The sequence below is a fragment of the Puccinia triticina genome, chromosome 11A (assembly GCF_026914185.1).
Source record: "Puccinia triticina chromosome 11A, complete sequence".
Lineage (NCBI taxonomy): Eukaryota > Fungi > Basidiomycota > Pucciniomycetes > Pucciniales > Pucciniaceae > Puccinia > Puccinia triticina.
Genome location: NC_070568.1, coordinates 6,200,965 through 6,224,996, shown reverse-complemented (window position 1 = coordinate 6,224,996; position 24,032 = coordinate 6,200,965). Strand labels below are relative to the sequence as shown.

The window sequence follows — 24,032 nt, the reverse complement described above, 5'->3', positions numbered from 1 at the left end:
TAAGGCTGTCCAAGGGCTCACTGGGTGCTTTGAATCGCTGTCACAGTTTTCAATGGGGCTTCTCTTTTCACACGTCAAGCCCGTCTTCAGTGCTTCTCCACATCGGTGGTCCAGACTGGGGTCCAGTCAATTCGGCCGGGAGTTTCCGGGCGCCGATGCTCCCCCTGAGTCCGGGCATCTCACGGCATGCTTGCCCTTCAATTGACATGCAGTGTTCACTCGGCTGAGCGGTGTTTTCAACTCGACAGCATCAACGGGGATAGTTATTTCGTTTCTTCAGCGATCCACAGGTGTCGGATAGTGGCCGATCAGAGATCAAGTCTTGTAAGGTCTTGTATCAAATCGATTTCCAATCTCAATAGCTCCATTGGAGATGGCTGCAATTTGTCCTTGTCAGTGGGGTACAGCATGAGAGAGCCGGAGCCCAGGTCTTGCGTCCCAGGCATCGAGCAGCTTGCAGGCAAATGCCAGGTTGACTGTCTTCAGAAGGATCTATAAGTAGGGTGCTTGTCTCGCTCCCCTTCCTTCTCCAGCAGTCTCATCATTCTTTAGTCTAAAAACCCAGGAATTTTAAACACAGCTTTCCTACCACAGTCGTTCTTTACAGCCACAACAACTTACGCCTCACGATGTTCTCCACCGTTTACGTTGCTTGCCTCTTGGCTGTCTGTGCGTTGCAGTTTTTCTTCTAAGACTCCCCTCAACTGAGCTTCTTCCGAACTGACATGACACCTTGTCCGCTCGCTCCTCTTTTTCGTTGCAGCTGCTCTTGCTTCCCCCGTTCAGTGAGTACCTGGCACCATCTCCGACCTACTCGTCCCCTGCTGACACTGCATACCCCCAACAGGCATCATCCCCGTGGCTTTGGCTTGAGCTACTCGAATGACGCCGCTCAGTCTAGTGCAAGCCACAACTCTGCAGCCACTATGTCCCCCCTTGGCGGCTCATTTCAATCTAGCGATGCCCAAAGCGCCTCCGCATCCCACAACAGCGGTTCTTCCTTCGGAGGTGTCGGCGGTGGCGGTTTCGGTGGCGGTATCGGCGGTGGCGGTTTCGCTGGCGGTGTCGGCGGAATCGGTGGAGGTGTTGGAGGTCTCGGAGTCGGCGGCACCTTCGGTGCCGGTGGCAGCTTCAACAGCATGAACGTTCAAAGCCAAGCCATGTCTGCCAACACCTTCAACGCTGGTGGTATCGGCATGGGAGGAATCGGCGGCATCGGTGGCGGCATCGGTGGTGGGGCCTCCATGGCCATCAGCCAACAAGCCTACAGCGCCTCGTCGGTCATCAGCTCCTTCCAGTCCCTCACCAACATGATGAGCAACATGCAAGCCAGCCTCATTGCCGGCCAAATGTCCCAGTCGATGGCCATGCAGCAGGTTTCAACACTCGCTCAGAGCTTCCAAATGGCCATGAACCAGGCCAACACCTGTGTACCTTGCTTCATCGTGAGTAACCCCTTCGGCATACATCAAGAATTGACACCCTGCACCCGCTAAACATCGTTCCTTCTTTCAGGGTGGCCAATTTGGCGGAGTTGCCTCGAGCACCATGTCCATGCTCACCCAATTCATGAGCCAGATGTCGAGCACCTTCGGTGTCAACAGCCTCCCTCAGATCTTTTCCCGTAAGTCACCCTCTATCTCCGACCTCAATGATTCTCATCCTAAGCCTGAGACGCCGTATCCCTTTCTAATCTACTATCCTGTCTCCACCAGCGTTCTCCGGTCTCGGAAGCGTCTTCTCGTCGTTCTTCAGCCAAGCCTTCAGCTCGCAGTCCTCGCTCAGCTACAGCAGCTTGATCCCAAGCAGTTTCCCCGGTCTCATGGGCAGTGTCATTCCCGGTCTCCCCGGCATGCTCAACCAGTTCAAGAAGAAATAGAGGATTGTCTTTCCGATGTCCCCTTTCGTCCCACGCCCCCTGTCTTCCCGATCATCATTTGACTGCTTGTGACTCCCTTTAGAGCTCGTACTGAGTTGTTGTGTTGCTCCTGTGTCACATTTCTCTGGTTTTTACACTCGCACCCAAAAGTCAATTTTTTTCCTCGTCATCATTTCGCTGCTCAACAGACAATACATACGTTTTCGTTTCTCAAGTCCCTGCCAACACAGGACGTGTTCCAAGAGTTTCCAACTGCATATGTCGAGCCAATTTCTCCCCTCGTCTGTTACTCGGTGAAGTGTAACTGTTTCAGCCCTGAGCTAGTCACCAGACTCGCATCATAAGCTAGTTGGCAGGTCCCCCGTCCTTCGCGCAGCCGGTGCCAGGTAGAGTCCCTTCACTGCTTCGAACCTCTTCGAACGGACAAGCGGTTTCTTCACAGATATTGCGTTCGTCAACCAACCAAGAATTTTTGGTTTGCTGGGTTTTATTCTGACATCTGTCAGACAAGGCCAAAGCCAAAAATCATCCCCAAGGCCCCCATTCTCCAGTACATGATCTTGGAGTACATGTAGTGAGAATCTGAGTTCATATTTGGAACCAGGACAGGTTGTAGACCCTGGAGCTATCCCCTCATGATCATCACCTGCTGCCCTCTGCCCAGGCAGAAACTGATTTCAAATAGCTAAAGGACTAGTGATATATCAGGATATATCCATTACAAAAAGCGGACAGAGGTCCAAGCTTTTTGGTAATGACAATATGTAAATATTTATGAAGAAGGAAGTCAATTGGGTTTGTCCATGAAGTTGTTGGCAAGGGTGATGAGTTGCAGGGCCAGCCCCTTCCGCGGCTTCCCCAAACTTAACACAAGTACCTCCTGTTGCAAGCACCTTAGCACACCCCATTCCTGGGGTGTGCTACTGTGCACCCATTTCGGCAGGTGTCCTACTAAGGAACACCACCATAACCATAGCCAACCAAAGGGTCCCAAAATTTTACAGTGCACAGATTAAGCTCAGAAAACAGTATTATGAGCTGAATGGCATTAGTACACCTCAGTAGAGAAGAACCATTTGGACTTGGTACCGGTTGGCACCCGGGTACCGGGTTTGTTTTTTGCCCAAAGCAGGGACCAAGTACCACACCTGTCACTGCCTGGCAGGTACTGGTGGTACCCCGGGCGGGTAACGGCGGTAACTGCTGCCTTTTTCTAATGTACTTGGCCTAGGGGAATGGGGACACCAATTCCTGAAAGTCCAGCTTGCCAAGAGGGATACAAACCTCTCGGCAGGCTGGGCTTTGACAAGCTCACCGGGAAGAATACCCTTGGCAAGCTGGTGTAAAAATTCAGCTTACCATGAGGTCTGTACAACAGTGAGCCGCTACGCTAAACTACACTATTTTAGCCCTAATGTTTAGCGTAGCGGCAAAAAGCACTGGCCTTTTTTGAATAGCGTTAGCGCGCTGTTAGCGCCGCTACGCTGCGCTAATTTTCAGTGGCGCTAACAGCACACCAATTTTTGTTTAGCGTTAGCGCTACACTACAGCTGCTATGTTGCGCTAAGGCTCTTTCAGCGGGAAAAAGGCCTTTTTTGCCTCAAAAAGCGCAGGAGCGCAGCGTAGCAAACACTCTTTTGCGCCCTGCATGCTTAGCGTTAGTGCCATTGCGCGAATCTGCGCTAATGCTACACTGGAAGCTAAAATAGCTTTGCACCCTGTGCGCGTAGCTTTAGCGCAGATGCGGGCCATTGCGCTGACACGTCACTAAAAAATAGTGCGTTTGTGCTGCGCTGCGCTACGCTAACAGCTATGGTTAGCATAGCTGACCCACTGTTGGTCTGTATTCCTCTTGACAAGTTGGACTTTGACCAGCTAGTCAAGAGACATACCTCTTGGCAAGATGGATTTGTACCAGCTTGTTGAGAGGAATACATCCCTCACACCAAGCTGGAATTTGACCAGCTCACTGAGAGGTGTGTATTCCTCTTGGGAGATTGCCAAAGTCAAGCTCTCTGGGAGACATGTATCCTTATTGGTGAGCTGGTACAAATCCATCTTGCCAAGAGGTGCATATTCCTTTAGGAGAGCTAATCAAAGTCCAGCTTGTCGGGAGGGATGTATTCCTCTTGGCGAGCTAGTAAAAATCCATCTGGCCAAGAGGTGCATATTCCTTTTGGCGAGCTGATCAAAGTCCAGCTTGCCGGGAGTGATGTATTCCTCTTGGCAAGCTGGTACGAATCCATCTTGCCAAGAGGTGTGTATTCCTCTTGACGAGCTGGTCAAAGTCCAGCTCGCTGGGTGTTATGTATTTGACACGGGCTCCAGCCCCTGCCGCATCTGGGTAGGCACTTGAGTGGGTACCTCACGCGGTACCCGGGTACCCCCCCCCCCCCCCCCCCCCCACTTTTCACAAAACAACTGGCACCTGGCACCACCTAGCGGGTGCCAGCCGTACCCGCCAGGCGGTGCAGGGTACCTAGCAATGGGCCCAAACCGTTGTTGTCTACACCTCAGGAATGGGGTGTGCTGCTGTGCACCCATTTTGGCCGGTGTCCTGCTAAGGATCACCACCAAAACCTTAGCCAAACCGACTCCTGGGGTGTGCCAATGCCATTCAGTTTCTCATATGGGTTTCAGAGCTTAATATGTGCACTGTAAAACTTTAGGACCCTTTGGGGCACTATGGCTATGTTTTGGTGGTGTTCCTTAGTAGGAAACCAGCCAAAATGGGTGCACAGTAGCACACCACATTCATGGGGTGTGCTAACGCCATGCAGCTCATCATATTTTTTTCAGAACTTAATCTGTGCACTGTAAAATTTTGGGACACCATGGCTATGGTTTAGGTGGTGTTCCTTAGTAGGACACCTGCCAAAATGGGTGCACTGCTAATGTCATGCATCTCATCATATTTTTTTAAGAGCTTAATCTGTACACTGCAAAATTTTGGGACCCTTTGGGGCACCGTGGCTATGTTTTTGGTGGTGTTCCTTAGTAGGACACCTGCCAACACCCCATTCCTGGGGTGTGCTAATGCCATGCAGCTCCCCATGTGCTCTTGAGAGGGGTTGCTTCCCTCTGTAAAAGTTTGGCGGGGCTTGGGTGCCGCAGTGAGGAGTTAAGATTTTTTTTTAATTGTTACCATTTTTACAAAAATTACATAGCCGACTACCTTTCTGTAATTCAATTTTTGACTTCTGACTACCAAAATGTGCCCGGGTAAATTTTTGTTCCGCGCAACCCAGGTGCAACATTGGCAAGCAGTCCTCCGTAAACCACGTTTAGTAGTCCGAAATCAAATTTTAGCTAGTTGATTAATCAAGACCCAATATTTATACGGACTTACTTTGCGCACTGCGAAAAACACTTCGCGCACTGCACAGTGCGCGGATTCCCAAACACTTCGCGCACTGCGGGTAAACTACGCAACTTTTTGGAGGTTTTTCTTGACAAATCAATAGAAAGGCTTCTAATTGGCCTCTCTGAATTTTTTGGAAGTTTTTCAAAGCACTCTTCTATGTTTAAAAAAATCATTAAAAACCAGAAGAAATGTAGGATTTGGGCGCCTAAAAAAAAGGTTCCCATAGCCCAAAAAATTCAAATAATTTTTTGAAGAATGAAACATATAAGAGCAGCTACTTCAAAGCTTTTCAGCCACTTCGTGCAAGCATACAGGTCTGAAAAATGAGGATAATTTGGATGCAATGTGCTAATATGTGGTCAAGTTTCTTATTTTTCAGACCTGTATGCTTGCACACAGTGGCTGAAAATTTTTGAAGTAGCTGCTCTTACATGTTACATTACTCAAAAAATGATTCAGAATTTTTGGTCTATGGGAACCTTGTTTTTTAGGCGCCCAAATCCTACATTTCTTCTGGTTTTTAATGATTCTTTTAAACATAGAAGAATGCTTTGAAAAACTTCCAAAAAATTCAGAGAGTCCAATGAGAAGCCTGTCTATTGATTTTTCAAGAAAAATCTCCAAAAATTTGCGTAGTTTACCCGCAATGCGCGAAGTGTCTGGGAATCCGCGCACTGTGCAGTGCGCAAAGAGTTTTTCGCAGTGCGCGAAGTAAGTCCGTATTTACAAGGTACACTACTATGCTCAGGTTGAGTGAAGATGAAAAACAGATGAAAATAAATAAAGATTAGTAAAAGTGAAGATTAAAATCTCTTCATGTGCTCCGCAGCATCTTTCAGGATGTCTTTACGTGGATGGCCTCGCTTACTTGTTGGGAATTCCCTGATGTGAACAGTTTCTTCTCCTTTGTCAACTGTTGGTTCTGTTTTGGCCATGTCATTTTGCAAGCAAATGAACAAATCTAATAAGGCTGACTACAAATACAATATCCATGTCACCAAGCCCATTGCTAACTTTCATATTGTTACATCTCCAAAATGATGCAAACTTAACTGAGTCTGAAGGTGGGGGCACAAAGCGCCTCCACCGGCAGGACTTATGCGGTATTGGTGATTTAGGACTGAGAGCAATGCCCCACAAATGTTGCTATGCAACCTACCATGAAGCCATCCATATTTCTTGATAATATGAAAGCTGTGCATCTTTCTTAATTTTTGATGCACTAAAATCAACATAGGTCCTCCTGCTTTGCTCAGAATACCACCTTCAAGATGGTGGACTGCATAAGCCAACCCTGAGCTGCTTCAAACAGCATCTCTAGTGCAAATGCATAACTTACCTCAAGAAAAAAAATGACAGAAAAGGTGCCTAAAGGTGCAGGATGCTTGTGGGAACATGGATTTGCCCCAGTTCAATCCAAATCCCGAGGGAGCCAATTCAACAAACAATGATAGCTCGACTGTTTTAGCCAGCATGAGGTTTTTTTTCACTACACACCAGCTTGTATCTTGAGCTTGGGAGGGAGAAAAATCCACATGAGGTAGCAGGAGATAGCCAGGCATCGGATGAGTCAGACTAACTAAGTATAAACGTAGAGGGTGATTACACAAAGACAGCACCATGCAGGAGCCTTAGCATAAAAAAGGAAGGACCATCAGCATTCCTCTCAGGCAAGTTTCACCGATAAGGCACAAGTCCCTCCCAGAGGAGGCCTCCGGCCTCCCTCGGGAGGTACTTAGTTAAGTTAGAAAATGAAGGATGTCTGAGAGATCCATATGTATAAGGGTTAAAAAAACATGTATTCAGTTCGATTGTTCCAGGCCAAACAGAGGAAAAAAGATCTGAACAACAAAGATAAAAATAAAAAAAGGAAGTTGATGTGGGAGTGTTGGTCGGATAGTCCGACTCTACATCACTCTTTTGCTTAAAATATCATAATCCATGATACCAAAGGTGAGAAGATTGCAGAGACAACAAAAAAGAATGAGCAAAGTTTGTTCTTTTGATTTGTTCGTAAAAATGCGATTCATCTTTTTCTTTCGCTTTGTTTTTCAAATCTTTGTGGGACGATAGAGCAAGATATACGCGATCGAATCTTCGCCTCCGCCGTCCAAGCCCAAGATCTTATCTTTATGGACGATCGACACCTTCTCATCGTCGAATTTACTGTTCCAAAAAAAAGCCTCCGGGAGTCAATATGATCGTGTTCGAGAAAGGGAGACAAGGAGGAGAGGGGGAGCATGGATAGGAAAGAAAAAAAGGAGTAAGACTTACTACCATTCTTGGTCATCGGGATCTTGCAGCTCAAGCTTTTTGGACGGGTCGGCCGCCGTTGGAGTTGGCAGGTTAGGATTAGCCTTGGCAGCGTCACACCTGACCCAAGCCATATAATGACCTTTGAGAATTTCCGGATCAGCGAAAGCCATAGAGAGAGAGAGAGATGGGTAGTTTCGATTTGTCAGTTGAGGTACCTCTGCAGTGCATGAAGCAGTGGCTGGGGAACAGACGGACCTCCGTCGGCTGACGCGCCCTTGTGGGTCACGATCCCACACAGCTCGTATTGGGCAGTCGGGTTGGTGCCCACATCGTTCATCAGCTCCGGGTCCATCAAGCTCATCAACACGGCCGACTCTCTCTCCCTGATCGTCGCCTCGTCTTCCTCCTCATCCTCCTGATGCCCGTTGGCGGTCTTCTCGTCCGGCTTTTTCTCCTCGGTCGGCGCTCCGGCGCTCGTGCTGGCCGCCCCGCTCCCAGACCCATTGGGACTGGGGTCGATTGCCATCTGGTTCTTCGCGCTCTCCTCCTTCGCAATCTTCTTCTTCTTCTGGATCTTGATCCGCTCGCGTCGGTCTTTCTCAATATCCTTCAGCTTGCTCGCCGCAGGTCCTACCTGGCTCTTCAACTTCTCGCTCAAGAGATCCGTTAGATCGAGGTTGAACGGGAACTTCACTTTCCGCATGATCTTCGTCTTCTTATTAATGTCCCGTCTCCAGTAGAATCGCACCATGTGAATCGCCAGATATCTGATGCGATGACAGACCCAGTGCCATAAATGAGTTCCTCAGTTGGATGTGACGAGATGCTGAAAGAAAGGGAAAACGCACGCAGGTAATCTGGAAATTTTTGATGTTTGGAGATACTGCGCCGATCGGCCCAAAGATGGACTAAGTTTTTCGAGAGGTTGTTTCAAGCCATCTTGGATTCCAGTGATCATGTAGTTTGTCGAGATGCTGATGTTACATTTGAGCTCTAACCATTTCTCTTTCGAGATCGTAGGTGGTTCCTCAGGAGCTTCCGTACATTTGGTTCTTTGATTATTAACGGGATGGAAACCAGTCGAGCAGTTAGCGATGAGAAATGATGAGACAGGATACGGAGAGACAAGGCACACTCTGTTTCAAGTTCACCAGTCAAGTACCGTTCGACAAACTTGCCATCAGCGCCGACCGATGAATCCAATGTACTCCGGACGGCACTCAAGAGTTGAACCCAGCACTCCTCGGCATCCTGTTGGGCGTAATGTCCTTGAGTTTGTTGAGCAAATTGTGGCGCATAGGATCGGAGGGCATCGATCAAGCTGAATGGCGAGTACCCGTCGGACGATTTGGTCAAGTCTTGGTAAGTATCGCGTAGCGAGCAGGTCAAAGCCACGTCGTTTCGAGTCGGTTCGGCGGTTCGGGTGTATCTATTTCGACCGAGATCAATTTCAGGATTTCCATCAAGGTTTACGACGGGTTGCTTGATCTTTTGAGCTTGGATTAAAGGACGTACTTGGTCAGATTGGTTTGTAGTTCGGGTATCGCACGAAGAACTTGGACGGTGGAGTTCAGGTAGCACGTGTTTCCCAAGTTTTCCAAGCCAGCCGGGAAGGGGTCCTGTGATGTTTTTGTTTTAAATGATTTTTGGTGATGAGATGATGTGCAGCAGTTTGCAGGAGAGGGGGAAGACGACTGACGGCCTCTGCAAGTTGAGTGTCGGTGAGGTCTTCTACGAATATGGTTTGTTGGGTTGGTGGTGGGGGTAGGTCGCCGGCAGTGCCGATGAGCATGAATTGATGACCCTGTGTTTCGATCGATCGATCGATCGGTCGCTGGTTAGTTTCTTTTCTTCTAAAAAATCAGATGATAGAAGAAGAGGGGCAGACTGACTGGCTTGATGGCGAGTTTGGACCAGTCTGATTCATCCTTCAACTGTCCTCCCTTGACGAGAATCTTCTGTTGGATTGGTGCTGGTTTGCGAAAGAAAAAAGAGCAAGCAGATGGTTAAACCAGAGCCAAATGGAGTGATCGGTGAGCATGTTGACTGACCAACTCCGGTGAGTTGGTAGATTGATTGTTTGAATGCGCTGGGTGGTTGGGAAGTATCGAGTGGGAGGTCGTACTTCTTCTGTCCATCTGCGGGTAAAAAGGACGACATCTTCCTCAGCTGTACTTGGCTGTCTTAGAGATCCACTTACGCTTGACTGAGACTGAGATGGCCATGGTTTGGGGTGGCTGGTTTTTTGGTGGTAGGAGGAGGAGGAAGGCGGTGGAGTCATAGGGTCGCCTGTCACAGACTGACCCCGTGCCTGTCACACCCGCCTGTCACCCACCCAGTGCCTGTCCCGCTGCCTGTCACGCGCCTGATATGCCCTTCATCTCTTGAAGAGCAGCCGCCTTCTGCTCGAAACAACCACCCCGCCGCCGAGATGACGCTCAGCAACACGCTGCTCACCGACCCATCCCCATCCAACGAGCCGGGCGCACTTCCGGCAAGACTGCTCGCAGTCGCAACACTCCAGATACTCGCCAATTCCACCCAGTTCACCTCCGTCAGACCCGTCTCACTCTCAACCCTCACCGATGTCGCTGCTGGCTACCTCGAACTCATCGCACAGGCCGCCCGGGCCTCGGCAGACCACTCTGGCAGGACCCAGATCAACGGCTGGGACCTGTCGGGCGTACTCGAAAGCTTGGATGGCCCCGGGGCCCTCTCTGGCCTGCATAACTGGTGCATCGAAAACCTCGCCAGCAAGCAAACCATTCCCAACCAGTCAGAGCCGATCGACAAACTAGCTTATGTGGCTAAGAACTTGAAACGTATGCAAAAATAAAAATAAAAACATTGCACCCATCCTATCTCTCTCTCTCTCTCTCGATACTCACCCCCACCCTCCGTCTTACTCTTACAGAATTCAGCCACACCCCCTCGGTAGAGCCGATCACCACCCTATCCTTCCTGCCACTAACGGATGCCGAGATCGCCGCACTCGATCGCGCAGGAGAATCAGACCTTGAAGACGACCATCCAAGCCCATCCAGCCAGTCCAGCTCATCCCAAGATGATTCCGATCTCGAAAACATGCGGTCTCTCACCTCCCCCACAACACTCCCTCAACCAAACTTACAACCAGATGCCCAACCCCCCACCCTAATCGACACCCAAGTCCCAACAACAGCAACGACCCCCTGGAGATCGATCAATGACATCCCGGCTTACGTCCCTCACCACCTCCCGCCCTTCCCCGGCTTGGAACGTGTATCAACATCGACTCGTACCGAAGCACATCTGCTCAGCGGAGAACCCACACATCATCCGATCCCAGCCCCACTATCTGCTCCGACCACCCATCACGAACCAAATCTCTTCAACAACCTCAACCCTTATCTGGTCGCCGTCCCATTCTCCAGGTCCCAATTGGCCGAAAACCATGGTTCATCATTTGTTGCACCCAAGGAACCGCTCCGTTCGACTTCACCCGCCAACGTCCATCCAGAGGGAGAAGGAGGTCGATCGGAAGAAGAGTCGCCGGCGCGTAAGAAAGCGAAATTATCGAGCTCATTGGAAGGATTCTTACAGACATATGCTTACATGGTCGAGGAGAAAATGACGAACACCAGCACCAGCAGCAACATTAACAACATCAACAAGGGGGCAATGGAAGAGTCCAAGTTCATGAGGCGGAACGCAGTCCGACAGCGGTTCATAGCCGGCGAACAGACCATGCCGATACACGACAGTCTCATCGGCACGATTCCGGTGAGCTCGATCCGGGCCAACCGCTGGTCGGCGGGCTGGATCCCCCACCCTCCGAGCCAAGACGGAAGACTGCTACCGGTGCCCGAGCTGAAGCCGTTCGGACACACCGCCCTGCCCGCCCCGGTCACCATGCCCGTCCCCATCCAGTTCCCCCCATGTCCGCCCTTCCACCAGCCCCACCCCCGGATCCCCGACCTGATCCCCCGTCTCTTCCGGAGAGTCAGCCAGGAGCCCGGGGGCGAACGCTTCACCCTGATCAGCAGGATGAGCAGACTCGGCCCGCCCTCCGAGCTCGGCGAGGCCGGCGAGCCCTTGCCCTACAAGATCAAAGACCTGCCCACCCCCCTCGAACAACCCACCCCCAACAACTTGTTGATCAACAACAACAACAGCGCACTCAGCCAGCCTAAGTACATCCAATGGGGCTTCCATTGGCCCCCGAATGAAGGCCGCGACCCGTTGCCCACACCCAAACCCCCGTCAGACTTCAAACCCCCCGAGTTCCCGGGGATGCCCAAAACTACCGCCGAGAAGTTGAGACTCGTCCAGCGCGATAAGGAACTCGCGGCTATCGCTGCCGCCGCCGCCAATAACCTCACCCATTCTGACGTTCACCCGCTCCCGGATTCTGAATTTATTCAGCCCCCGCCTTCTACCTCCCTTCCCACTCTTACTCCCTCTGGATCAGCTCCTATGGACGAAGAACCTCTTCCGTAACCCTCAAACCCCCTTTTTTATCGGTCTATCTTCCTTTGTTTTTATAAGAAAAAAAAAAAGATACGTGGCTATCGTCTAATATGTGTACTACTTGAGTGCGGCTATCCACATATACTTTTTTTTAAAAAAAAGGTCGAATGTAATAAATCGCGCGTTTCCTAATGATTCGAGTTGTGGGCATATGCGGCCTTCGAGAAGGGACTGCCTCTGAGGCTCGCGCTGTCTGTCGCTTCCTGCCTCTACATATCAGTCTGGATGCCATCCTCACCGGTCTGCTACAGTCCGGCTCAACGCGGGTTCAAGCTGATCGGCATGCCACTCCCTGTGAGAAAGAACTTCTCCACAGATGAAGCGGCTGGATGTTGGCTAACTAACCGTTTTCACTCTGGTCCTGGATGATTGAGGGCATCGATTCTCACACAGAGCTCACTGGCCACTACGTGATCACCCAACTCTAATTATCATTTCTATGGGGGTTTTGTTCTTCACTTGCATACGATTATGGTGTTCAAAGTTGGTTTGCATAATTTTATGCATGCATAAATCATAAAATCATAAAATCTTTTTTGCAGGGAATGTGACTGTCTGATTATGTAATACAAAATTTCCTCACCAAAATATTTTTATGATTTTATGACTTATGCATGCATAAAATTATGCAAACCAACTTTGAACACCATAAATGCTTAGCGGAAGAACTCATCTGGACAACTCAACCAACGGGGCAGCTTGTGTCTCTTAATACTTAGAGACCCTTACATTTCCATGTTGGGTTTAAAATTTCCATTGCCAAGAGGAGCTCAACCCAAACTATTGCTAGTATCAAAACCACAAACCACAATAACCATCAAGAAAAACCACCCCATGCTGATTGAAGCCAATCCCCCAAAAAAGTGCTCCCTTTCACTGCAAGACAAAGTCAAGCAACTGCAAGCATTTGGCACGCAAGAACATGAACCCACATGTCAACTGCTAGCAGTTGAGCTAGTTTTTCTTGTGGGTTTGGTATTGCAAAGCCATACCAGCAATATCACTACTTGGAATAGAAGTGCCCTTTCAAACTATAAATAAATAAATATCTGAAGCTTATCAGAGAAAAAGAGACCTAAACAAGGCAACAACTTTGGGTCAGGAAAAAAATTGGCAGATCAGGCAATCTAGGAAATATTGCACTTCTTTTTCTAGAAAAATCATTGGTGGAACATGCAAAAAAAAAAAAAGAAAAAGGGAATGGATGAATAACATAGGTTCATGAGAGTAAATTTTGGGCTTTAACATGATATCTCCAACCAGCTTAACTCTAGTAGTTAAAAATACTGCAAGTAGGATCAAAAAGCATTAGTGAAAAGTGGGCTTGCTCATTGAAATGGATGTTACTGTTTTAATATATTGGATATGTTTTACTGACCCATGAAGCTACATCCATCCCAGACCTAGAGTAAGAAGCGCATAATTTCCCGCATTGAAAAATATAAACTAAGCAGATAAACAGCTAGTCGGAGACCTTCTAAATTGCGGAATAAACCAAGCCCCCTTTGGGAAACATTACGGGCAGAGCTGTAGTTGCGAGCTGGTTGATGAATTCCTAGTGAGGCATCATGTTGCTGGAATTGATCTGCATTTCCTCTTTGACGCCAGGCTTGTTGATCCATGTGATTGGTGGGAATTCCGGCTCTGGAATCAAGATCCATGTTGGGGGGCGGCAGAGCAACATCTAACAACACATCCTTCTGGGTGTGTAAGTCGTGAACCTGTAGCTTCCCATCTTCAATTTTTGATGGCCTTCAACAGACTGGACAGGTGTGATTGATGTTGGCATTTAACCATGGTAGAATACAGTCGTGGTGGAACCGGTGTGTACAACTTAACATAACTGCTTGTAACTGAGCTTCTACAACAGAATTTTCAATGCATATTGGACAATCCACAATTTTGGTATTGGTTTGAACAGCTTCTTGGGATCTGCTATCTGCTTTGTGCGCATCTGCAACTGGGGTGGAGCTTGGTAGGATTTCTGTGGGATCAATGGGCAGTTGAATATTTGATGTTCCTGTAGTTGGGCTTGTTTCTTCTTTTTCAGGATCAATTGTGATCCTGATCTCAGGCTTCTCCATGTATAATTCCCAGTCATCAGGCCATGATATTACCTCCAGATTAAGATCATAAAACTGTGGCCACTTACACAGGCATTTTGGTTGGATGTTACAGTATCCACAGTGAGTTCCGCTGGATTTGGTACCTGGCCATCTAAACATATAGGGGTGGAGTGGCTGGCAGAGGTTCCTGATGTTTGTGAAGTAGACAATCCAGAGTATTGGTGAGCATCTTTCAGAAAAACTTCAGCACCCAAGGCTCCTCCAAGAAGGTACTGCAAAAAGAAATAAAAATTGGGTGTAAGCTTTTGAGTTGGATTTATATTCAATAATTGAAGATTCAGAAAATTTGGATTGGAGGACTTCAAATTGGCTATAATTTGTAATCTAAACTGAATGGCTAGCACTTACTGACTGGTGAAAATTGATTTGGATCAAATTTTCACCAGCAAACAAGGTTTAATGCCTCCATCTAAATCAAGCCATTTGGGTGATGAGAAGCCGCTTAACTGTTAAAAGGATTAACCAAGAAACCATATCCCCAAATTATCAACTTGAGGGTGTAATTTGTTTGAAAGAGGAAGCAGCCAGCAAAACTCAAGAGGGGAAGATAGAGGTGAATTTTGGTTTGGTAGCTTCTTGATCTCTTAGAGATATAAACAAATCATGATGCCTGTGCTGCAGCCTGCCTGAATATTTATGTAAAGAAATACCTGAAACTTGCTGAGACGTGTTTGAAGGAAAGTGGGAAAGTACTGTACACAAGGATGATATGGTTCAGAAACCATTCAGCTAGACATCAAACAGGTTATACCAGAGGGGCATGTCCACTGGGTACACGAGGTTGACACAGATTAAAAACATTCAGCTGGAAATTCCTCTCTGATCTGGAAAATCTGTGTAACCATATTCTAAGATGAGCAATGTGCACCTGACCCTTGTGTCCAATGCACATCTGCTGCTATGACAACAACAACCATTGGAAACAACCAGAACAAACAACAAATCAACCGTGCTGCAGTCCACAACCAGACAAAAGCCAAGAACAGAAATCCCAAGGCAGACACAGTCCACAGAAAAGAGAAATAAAGGAGAAATGAGAAACAAGCAGAGTGTGAGAGAAAAGGGAAACATAACCGGGGAAGAGAACCAAAAAAAAAAAAAAAATATCCAAAGAGTGTAATGAAACTAAAACTGAATTGGTGGAAGCAGATCTTTAGATCTCAATCCTAAAGCATTGTGAGAGTGGGTCCAATAGTAATGCGTCAAATATTGCATTCCACCACATGTACGGGTCTGAACAGCACACTGCCAAGTGGACATTCCACCAACCAGTGCCCATATAAACCACCACACTTTTTAAACAATTCCACATTGGTTTTAAAGTTCCCATCACCAAAAGGAGCTCAGCCTCAACCCAAACTATTGCTATTATCAAAATCACAAATCACAAAAAACCTCAATAAAACCTATCCCATGCTGATTGAAGCTAATCCCCCAAAAAAGTGACCCCTTTCACTGCAAGAGAAATAAATCCAATGAACTACAAGCAGTTGAAATGCAAGAACTCCAAGCGAGATTATGGTATTACACAAGCCTTTGCCAAGGCTTACTGTTCAACAAGCTGCAATGCACAGTCACTGTGCATCATGCACAGTGACTGTTCAGAAAAATCTTATGTGTGCTTGGCTATAGCTATAACAGAAGCTCCACAGCACTAAACGGCAAGTCAACTGCTAGCTGTTGAGTGAGTTTTTCTAGTGGTGTTTGATATTTCAAAACCAGACCAGCAATAGCACTGCTTGGAAATGAGTAGAAGTGAAATTTCAAACTATAAAGAAATAAATGAGCAAAGCTTATCAGAGTTAGAAAAAAAGAGATCCCAATAGAGCAAAAATTTGTATCAGAAAAAAATTGGTATATCAGGCAATCTAGGAAATAGGGGCTTGGTTAATTGACTACTGTTTTTTTGACTTCCAACTACCAAACGCGGTTTACGTCGGGAGGACTGCTAACCGACGTTGCACCCGGGTTGCTCGGACCAAAAATTTACCCGGGCGCGATTTGGTAGCCGGAAGTCAAAAATGGAAATGCAAAACAGTAGTCAGATTTATAATTTTTGCAAAAATGGCAAAACAAAAATTCATAACTCCTCACGGCGGGGCGCAAGCCCCGCCAAAATTTTACATAGGGAAGAAAACCCTCACAAGAGCATATGGTGCGATGCACGGCATTAGCACACCTCAGGAATGGGGTGTGCTGCTGTGCGCGCATTTTGGTGGGTTTCCTACTAAGGAACACCACCAAAACCATAGCCACAGTGCCCCAAAGGGTCCCAAAATTTTACAGTGACCATATTAGGCTCTGAAACCAATATGATGAGCTGCATGGAATTAGTACAAAGAAGGAATGGGATGTGCTAATGTGGGCCCATTTTGGCTGGTGTCCTACTAAGGAACACCACCAAAACCATAGCCACGGTGTCTCAAAGGGTCCCAAAGTCGTACAGTTCCGAGATTAAGCTCTGAAAACAATATGATGAGCTGCATGGCATTAATTCAGTATGTAGACAAAAGGCAGAAGGATTCATACTTGGAGAGCCGTTCTGCTGCCTGTTCTTGGCCTGATCGGGGCAAAAATTTGTCAAGGCAAGCATGAGGCGTGTGCGTGGTGGTAACAACAGTTGGATTGCAACATGTGCAGAAGGTTTTGGTTGGGTGGGACTGGAAGGTGTGGTTTTGGAGAGGATACAGTGATCATGGTGCCCAATGTGGCAAGAGTCACAACTCACCGCTCTTGGATAGGCTGAGCTTGAATATTTAAGGAGGGGGGGGGGGGCTGCTGTCAATTATCCCACCAGGGGTTCCGGTTTTGTCCTGGCCCCTCCCTGAAGGCCCCCTACTTTGCTTGATTTTAAAAAATGCTGGCCCTTTTTTGCTTGTTGCACTGTCACAAGCCGGAGGGTCTATCCATGGCACATAGTGTTTTGGGGTAATCTATTCAACAGTGGCCATCATGTGGCTGCACACCAAAACTTAGATCTTTTTTGCCATGTTTTTGTGAATTTAATAAACTTGGATTTCAGCTTAAATTTGCGCAGGCATTATTTGACTCAAATCAAATAAAAATATGATTACTCAAATCAATTCATGTGCTATCCTTTGAGCATTCTGGTTATCACAGATCTCAGCCAATGCCAAGTTGTTTATGTGCATCCCAGATTAACTGGGATACCTAAGCCAAGCCAGCAGAAGACTTCCTGTCAAATTTGAATAGATCCAGAATTGCAGATTTTGCAGGGAAATCTGGATCACTTTGGGGATCTTTGGGGACCTAGATTGCCCTAAAAAATCTAAAATCTGGCGGCTCAGATCTGAATCTCCAGATCAATGAAGTCCTCCAATTATTCTGGCAGTAAAAAAAACTGTGGAAATAAACCAATTGAAGGGTATAAATGGGTTGGGTTGAACTGATGCGTTCTGGGTTGGGTTTGGGCAGCCTTTAGGTGTCCGTTTGAAAAACCAACCTGACCCGTTGAGACCCAAATAGATAGCCAGGTTGGGTTTTGGCAGGGTTTTTCCATTTGGGTTGGCCCCTGAATCCACACCAGCCGCCTGCCACCATTACCACCAACCTGCAACCCAACCTAAACCCTAGCTTAACTAAGCCTCTCAAACCAAGGGTCCGGGGGCCCCTGCCTGGAGGGCTCTCCACAGGAGATGCTTATGGATAATGTCTGCAGGCTGGCAGGGAAAGGAAGGATATTCTGTCCCAAAATCACTAGAAAATTATTTAAAAATAAATCAAATATGTACAAGGAAAACTGAATAGACAGATTTAAGGAGAGTACTGATGCGCACCCTGACCTAACTTTCTTAGTGAAACACTCAAAAACTGATGGAAGTAATTTGTTTTGAAGGTAAAGGAATCCTGTAGGATGTTTCATTGCTCTGAAGATCCATTCTTGGATTTTCTGCAAATCTGCAAGATTAAATATCATATCTGCAAGAAAATTTTACAATTGGGTGGCTACAGGTGCAAGATCTGCAGATATCTGTGGGTTTGTGAATCCAAGATCCACAAGCCATGAGCGTTGTAGATCCTTGGTTTACATTTCTTCAACTTTTTTTAATTTTGAAATACTAGTACAAGGAAAACAGTTGGGATTGAGGAGATGAGACCAGCGCCAAATGAAAGCTGAGGTCCAGAAGTGTCATTTGGCTCTGGGGTAGGTCCGCAGGAGCTGAGGGGGAGGCTGGCTGAGGCTTGATATTTTCCCTCCAGCCATTGGCCATTTCTTTCCCAGCCAACATTTTGACATTACACGCAAGTCCCTCCCTGCGGGAGGGGCTGCTTCGCGGCCAGCCACAGCAAGCCTCCCACCAGGGGGGACTTGTGTTAAGTTACGCCCGGACCCAACTGCCTTTAGATGGGCTTGGGTTTGGGCAGCGTATTTGCACTTTTGCCCCGACCCGACCCGCTGTTCACGTCGGGTCGGGCTTGGGCACCATTTTTCGACCCGAGCCCGACCCGTTTACACCCCTAAGATTCTTACCAGGCACAAGCAGTTTCACTTTTAGATTCCTCTTTACCTAATTCCTTGACTAAAAAAGGAGGCTATCGCGTTGTATTTTGGTTGAACCTGCTGTTAAGGCAAGATCAAGAAGAAAGTTGACTTTTTGTGTTGTGTTTCGACGGGGGATTGGTGTCACAGTTTGTAACATTCCTCGGACAGCGCGGTCGTCATGGGTATGTGGTCGTGACAGGTTACCGTCGGTGCCTCCAGCGTGGAAGGTGCTCGATCACACGTCAACGGCAGAATAAAGGGAACCATCCGCCTCAGCACTCGAGAAGACCTCACCCACCCAGCAGTACCGACAAGGGATATCGTCAATCTATACGTCTCCCAATTGCTCCTTTGGATCCATAGACGGCCAGCAAAAACATCAAAAACTACTGGATAGAAATTTGAAAACTTGTGAGTTAATAATAAATATCACCTGCCCGATCACAGCTTAGTTACCATTGAATATCTCAATACTAACCTCGGCTCCCCATACTCCCTTTGATGCCAGCCCCAAACCCTTCTCGAAAACAGGCTCTCCTTTGCACTCACTTTCGAAATCGCCATGAGGCTCCTCCATTGGGGTCTTTCCCTTGGATTGTTCTCGTCTACCTCGTTCCCAGTCGTCACTGCGAGAGGTATACTAGCTATCGACTATGGAACCCGTCAGTATCCCTGCTGTTGCTGACATGGCTCATGTGGCATACTTGAATTGCTGATTTTCTATCCCACCCCCCCCCCCCCCCCCCCCCCTCCCCCCAAAAGAATTCATGAAATTGTCACTCGTCCAGCCTGGGATCCCATTCGATGTCCTCCTCAATCACGATTCCAAAAGGAAGACACAAGCTGTTGTTTCCGTCAGAGGTGATGACAAGCTGATTGGAGATGATGCTGCGGCGATGGTGAGCGTGTTTTGAAATTCCGTCACTTAAACTAGGCTCCTTTCCTAATCTTAGGCCTACCGAATTTCCCACCCTCTCTTTGCAATTCAGGCGGCAAGATACCCTCAAAACTCGTACCCAGGTCTAAAATTACTCCTCGGCCAGCCACTCGACTCTCCTGCGTACAATTTACACCAATCTTTATATAACATCCCCGCCGAGAGCACAACCCGTGGTACAATCAAACTTATGCCACAGCTCCCACCGAATGGTAACACTACTATCGCCTACCTGCCGGAGGAGCTCATTGCCCTGCAGTTTTCTTACGCTCGTGAACTAGCCGATACGGCTAGCGCCAATAATCCGAACGCTGGTGTCCCCGGCCTCGGCGGTGAAAAGATCACGGATTGTATCATTACCGTCCCCGGATTTTTCAACCAATTCGAACGCAAAGCTCTTCTTGACGGAGCAGAACTGGCCGGCTTAAAGGTCCTCAACTTGATTGATGACGGGGCTAGTTTTGGTGTCAACTATGCCATGATGAGAACATTTGGGAACAAAAAGGCGAACTCTAAATCGGCCGATGGACCAGGGATTGAAACTCACTTGATCTACGACGTTGGAGCCAGCTCAATTAAGGCTACAGTTATTGAGTTTTCTATGTTTGAAGAGAAGATTCATGTGTCGTCTAAGATCAAGAAAAATGTCACCATGGTTGATGTGAAGGGATACGGTCACCAGAGAAATATCGGTGGACTTGTTTTTGATCAAAAAATTCGTGACATCCTCAAGCAGGACTTTCAAACTCAGACTAAGATTGATGTTAGTAAGAACGATCGTGCGATGACAAAACTTTTACGAGAGGCCACCCGAGTCAAACAAGTCTTGAGCGCAAACGCTGAAAGTCAGTCCAGAGTATGTACACATTCTTATCATCTTCGAGTAAGCATTATTTTTCTTACCTTCTCGGCCACATTAGATCGAAGGCCTAGTGGATGAGCACGATTTTAAATCAACACTCACCCGCCAAGCTTTTGAAGACGCTTGCGCAAAAGAGATTCCTCAGTTTACCCAGCCAATCATTGACGCCCTCGAACATGCGAAGATGAAAATGGTGTGTAACCCTTGTCTTACATTTTCTTTCTTGAACGAGAGAGGCTAATCATGCATGCATCATCAGGCAGACATCAAGTCTGTTATCCTAGTTGGTGGATCATCAAGAGTTCCTATGGTTCAAGCAGCCGTAAAATCGCTTGTTGGAGAGTAAGCATGCCCAATTAGCTAGCTTTGCTACATCATTTCCCAGTCAAAGTTGATTTACTTCGTTCAATCTAATTAACAAATGTTTCTTTAGGGACCGAATTGCTGTGAACGTTAACGCGGACGAAGCGGCGGTGATGGGCGCTGCACTCTATGGCGCTGGGATAAGCCGTCAATTCAAGACAAAAGACGTCCGGATCCGCAATGTCTCTCCTCACTCCATCTCGGCTTCATACAACGTCACCAAGCCTCTAAGTCAGGCTGATTCTGCTTCGCCAGAAGTCACGACTGCTAAAACTATCACCACCACGTTGTTCCAAACGGGTTCCAAACTTGGGGCTAAGAAAGTAATCAAGATGAAGAAAACTGAGGATTTCTCTGTTCAGCTCAACTACCTTAACCAGCCTTCGTAGTAAGTCACAGCTTCAACCACTATTTGAAAACACTCAGCCCTTATACTGATAGTTCTACCACACACTTTTATGTTTTCAGCTTCCCAAGTTCGCTGCTCAACGTCACCATCCATGGTATTTCGGCAGCACTTTTGAACTACACTAACGTAACTGGTCACACCGTTCCTCTCAAAAACACGACTATCAAGCTAGTTGTTGGATTAGACGACTCTGAAATACTTGTTGTTCCTGAAGCTACGCTGATCTTCCCGACAGAGACGAGTTCATCCAGCGAGGGCACTATTGCAAATAAGATTGCTGGATTCTTTGGAGGTTCCAACAAGGAAGAAGCTGAAGAGGCAATTGAAGAGGTGGCCACTGAGGATGATAGCTCCAAGACTGAATCAAAAGACAAGTCCACTTCGAAAGACGGTCAAAGTGAAGTCGAAAAAGCCAAAGAAGCTTTGAAAGCTGAGAATGCTGGTGCGACTGACAACGCTAGCAAGAAGCAGCAAGTTGAAAACATGACCATCAAACTGACCATCACACGTCAGGCACTTGGAATCCAACCAATGTCTACCAATGACCGAATCGCGTCAGGCAAATTGTACGTGTCTCCTGAGTCTGCTACATGCCCTGGGTTAGGCGGCTAAGCATCTTTTTCTTCCCTTCGCACTATTCAGCTTGCGTGAATTGAAAGCAGCAGAGACTCGCAAGAGAAACCGCGAAGAAGCTCGGAACGCATTGGAAGCTTACACCTACAAACTCAGAGATCGTCTTGAACAGCAAGTATTCCAGTCACACAGCACTGAGAAGGAAACTAACGACTTGAAATCGGCGAGGGATGAAGTATCGGATTGGCTGAACGATTGGGCTGAGCAAGCTCCACTGAAGGAATTGAAAGAAAAGAAACAGAAGTTGGAGTAAGACTACATCCATCTTAGACTATTCAGATGTTGCCCAAACTGACTTTTAATTTCTCTGTGTCGGAAACAAAAAAAAACTGACAGGCGATTGGAAAATCCTATTCAAAAACGAATTATTGAAACCAAAGAAAGGCCGGCCGTATTAGAGAGGTTCAATGCGACCTTGGTGACGGCCCAAAACACTCAATTGATTCTTAAACCGATTACCGAAGAGGATTCGAAAGATCCGATGGCGAAGTACACAGAGGAAGAGATCAAAGGGTTTGCGGACATGGTCAAGGGACAAACTGAGTGGTTTGAAGAGATCAGCCGGAAGGTCTCCGAACTCGATCCTCGTCAAGACCCCCCAGCAACGATTCAAGAGTTGGAATCTAGACAGAAGATGATCCAGGGTGAAATCACTAAGTTGGTTCAGAAGAAGGCCCCTAGGAAGAAGGCTAAAACTGCGACTGATCAGCAACCTTACAGTGCCAAACCTACTGCTGCTGAAACTAACCAAACCGACGATTCATCTGCGAAATCCGAACCTACTACTCCCGACTCTCAACCCTCTTCCGATGATCCCAAATCCGAGGAAGCCCATTCCAAGGATGAATTGTAGTGCTTCTTTTTCTTGATGTCCTATATTGTTCTTTCTTTTTTTGTTTTTTGCTTTGGAGAAAAAGTCTTTCTTTTTTCTTGTTTTCCTTATTTTTCCCTCATCTTTTTATGTGGTCTTGTAAAAAGTTCAGCGGAGTCTTCATCTTAGGTTTCGTACTTGAAAACTCAATTAGAAAAGAAAATCACATAGAAATTCATAGATTTTATTAAGTCCAAAATCCCTCCCTACATTGATGAATGGATCACCAAAATTACAACAACAGGATATACAGCCAAAACCGAAAAGCTTGCGGGTCCGGCAGCCTGAAAATCCGACCAACAAAATTTTCCATTTAAGCCACCTCCCCTGTATCCTTCCAAACATTCTCATCTTCGCACTCCTTCCCTCTCTCCATCTCTCCCATACCCCCTACCCCCTCCCCATCGAAAATGCCCCCCGACTCTCCTCGCCCCCCCCGCTCATCCGGACCCACCCACAGCCCAGCCGCCGGAAACGCCCACCAGCCAGCCGGAACCATCCACCCGCCAGCCCAACCGGAACCCAAACCGCCTCACATCCGCCGATACCAATACCGGTGAGTACCTCACCACCCCCTCCCTTTGCTCCAAGCCTTCCCCCCCTCTTCCCTGCTCTCCATTCACCCGGACAGCTGACCCGATCATTTTTTCTTCTTCCCCCCAGTCGGTACCATCCGCCAAACAGCCCATTCAGATCCCCGACTCCAAAAATCACCTTTTCCGATACCGGTGAGTGTTTCTCCCTTCCCGCTGTAAGACTCAAAAGTGGTAATGAAACCCTTTTGCTGAATGGTGAAGGGTATGATGGAGTTGCAAGCTCTGCCCTTCTGTTATCAGTCAACAAGACCCACCAAGCTCAGCTTGGCAAGTTTTATTAAGTGATAGGTCTGGTCTGTTCCAGATGAAATCTGTTTGACTGGCAACGTGTAAGTGTTTCAATTACTTTGTTATAAGGGTTGAAATGTTGTTATAAGGGTTGATTTATTGTTATAAGGGTTTTAGGATTTGAGTGTGGATGAGTGTTGGGTGACTTGTGAGTTCTGGGTGAGGAACTGGGGAGCAGGCCACTGGGGGTGGAGAGAGCTCCTTTTATAGACAAAAGGGGAGCCCCAAAGGGGCTTGTGGGTTAGGGTTTCAGCTAATCTAGACAACAGGGTGAGGGATTTTAGCTGGTGGGAGTAGATACAAATGATGTCATAGCCCCTCAGGGGCGCATGAATGGTGTCAGAATATACAACAGAACATTCTAACGCATGCATGAGGTGACAGTAGACTGCATGAGCTGTCATACAGGGGGAATTAGTGTATACACAAAGTCTG

At 47.4% G+C, this 24,032-nt stretch overlaps 4 protein-coding genes across 4 annotated transcripts; 3 read left to right on the top strand and 1 right to left on the bottom strand.

Moving 5' to 3' along the window:
* Positions 1-1,139: 1,139 nt before the first annotated feature.
* On the top strand, positions 1,140-1,879 carry PtA15_11A620 (uncharacterized protein; the record flags this gene model as incomplete). The annotated part of the gene is made up of 3 exons (XM_053161548.1): positions 1,140-1,445; positions 1,516-1,624; positions 1,716-1,879. 3 exons carry the CDS (start codon positions 1,140-1,142, stop codon positions 1,877-1,879), a joined length of 579 nt encoding a protein of 192 aa, XP_053025483.1.
* A 5,415-nt stretch (positions 1,880-7,294) lies between these two features.
* On the bottom strand, positions 7,295-9,724 carry PtA15_11A619 (uncharacterized protein; the record flags this gene model as incomplete). Its single annotated transcript, XM_053161546.1, has 10 exons — positions 7,295-7,409; positions 7,518-7,638; positions 7,755-8,266; positions 8,348-8,551; positions 8,635-8,928; positions 9,015-9,118; positions 9,199-9,303; positions 9,392-9,471; positions 9,551-9,637; positions 9,700-9,724. 10 exons carry the CDS (start codon positions 9,722-9,724, stop codon positions 7,295-7,297), a joined length of 1,647 nt encoding a protein of 548 aa, XP_053025482.1.
* Positions 9,725-9,930: 206 nt separating this feature from the next.
* PtA15_11A618 (uncharacterized protein) lies at positions 9,931-11,978 on the top strand (the record flags this gene model as incomplete). Its single annotated transcript, XM_053161545.1, has 2 exons — positions 9,931-10,321; positions 10,414-11,978. The coding sequence occupies 2 exons, from the start codon at positions 9,931-9,933 to the stop codon at positions 11,976-11,978; spliced, it is 1,956 nt and encodes a 651-aa protein (XP_053025481.1).
* Positions 11,979-19,200: 7,222 nt separating this feature from the next.
* PtA15_11A617 (uncharacterized protein) lies at positions 19,201-22,695 on the top strand (the record flags this gene model as incomplete). Its single annotated transcript, XM_053161544.1, has 9 exons — positions 19,201-19,300; positions 19,401-19,537; positions 19,628-20,431; positions 20,496-20,630; positions 20,697-20,779; positions 20,871-21,188; positions 21,269-21,775; positions 21,852-22,091; positions 22,179-22,695. The coding sequence occupies 9 exons, from the start codon at positions 19,201-19,203 to the stop codon at positions 22,693-22,695; spliced, it is 2,841 nt and encodes a 946-aa protein (XP_053025480.1).
* Positions 22,696-24,032: the final 1,337 nt, after the last annotated feature.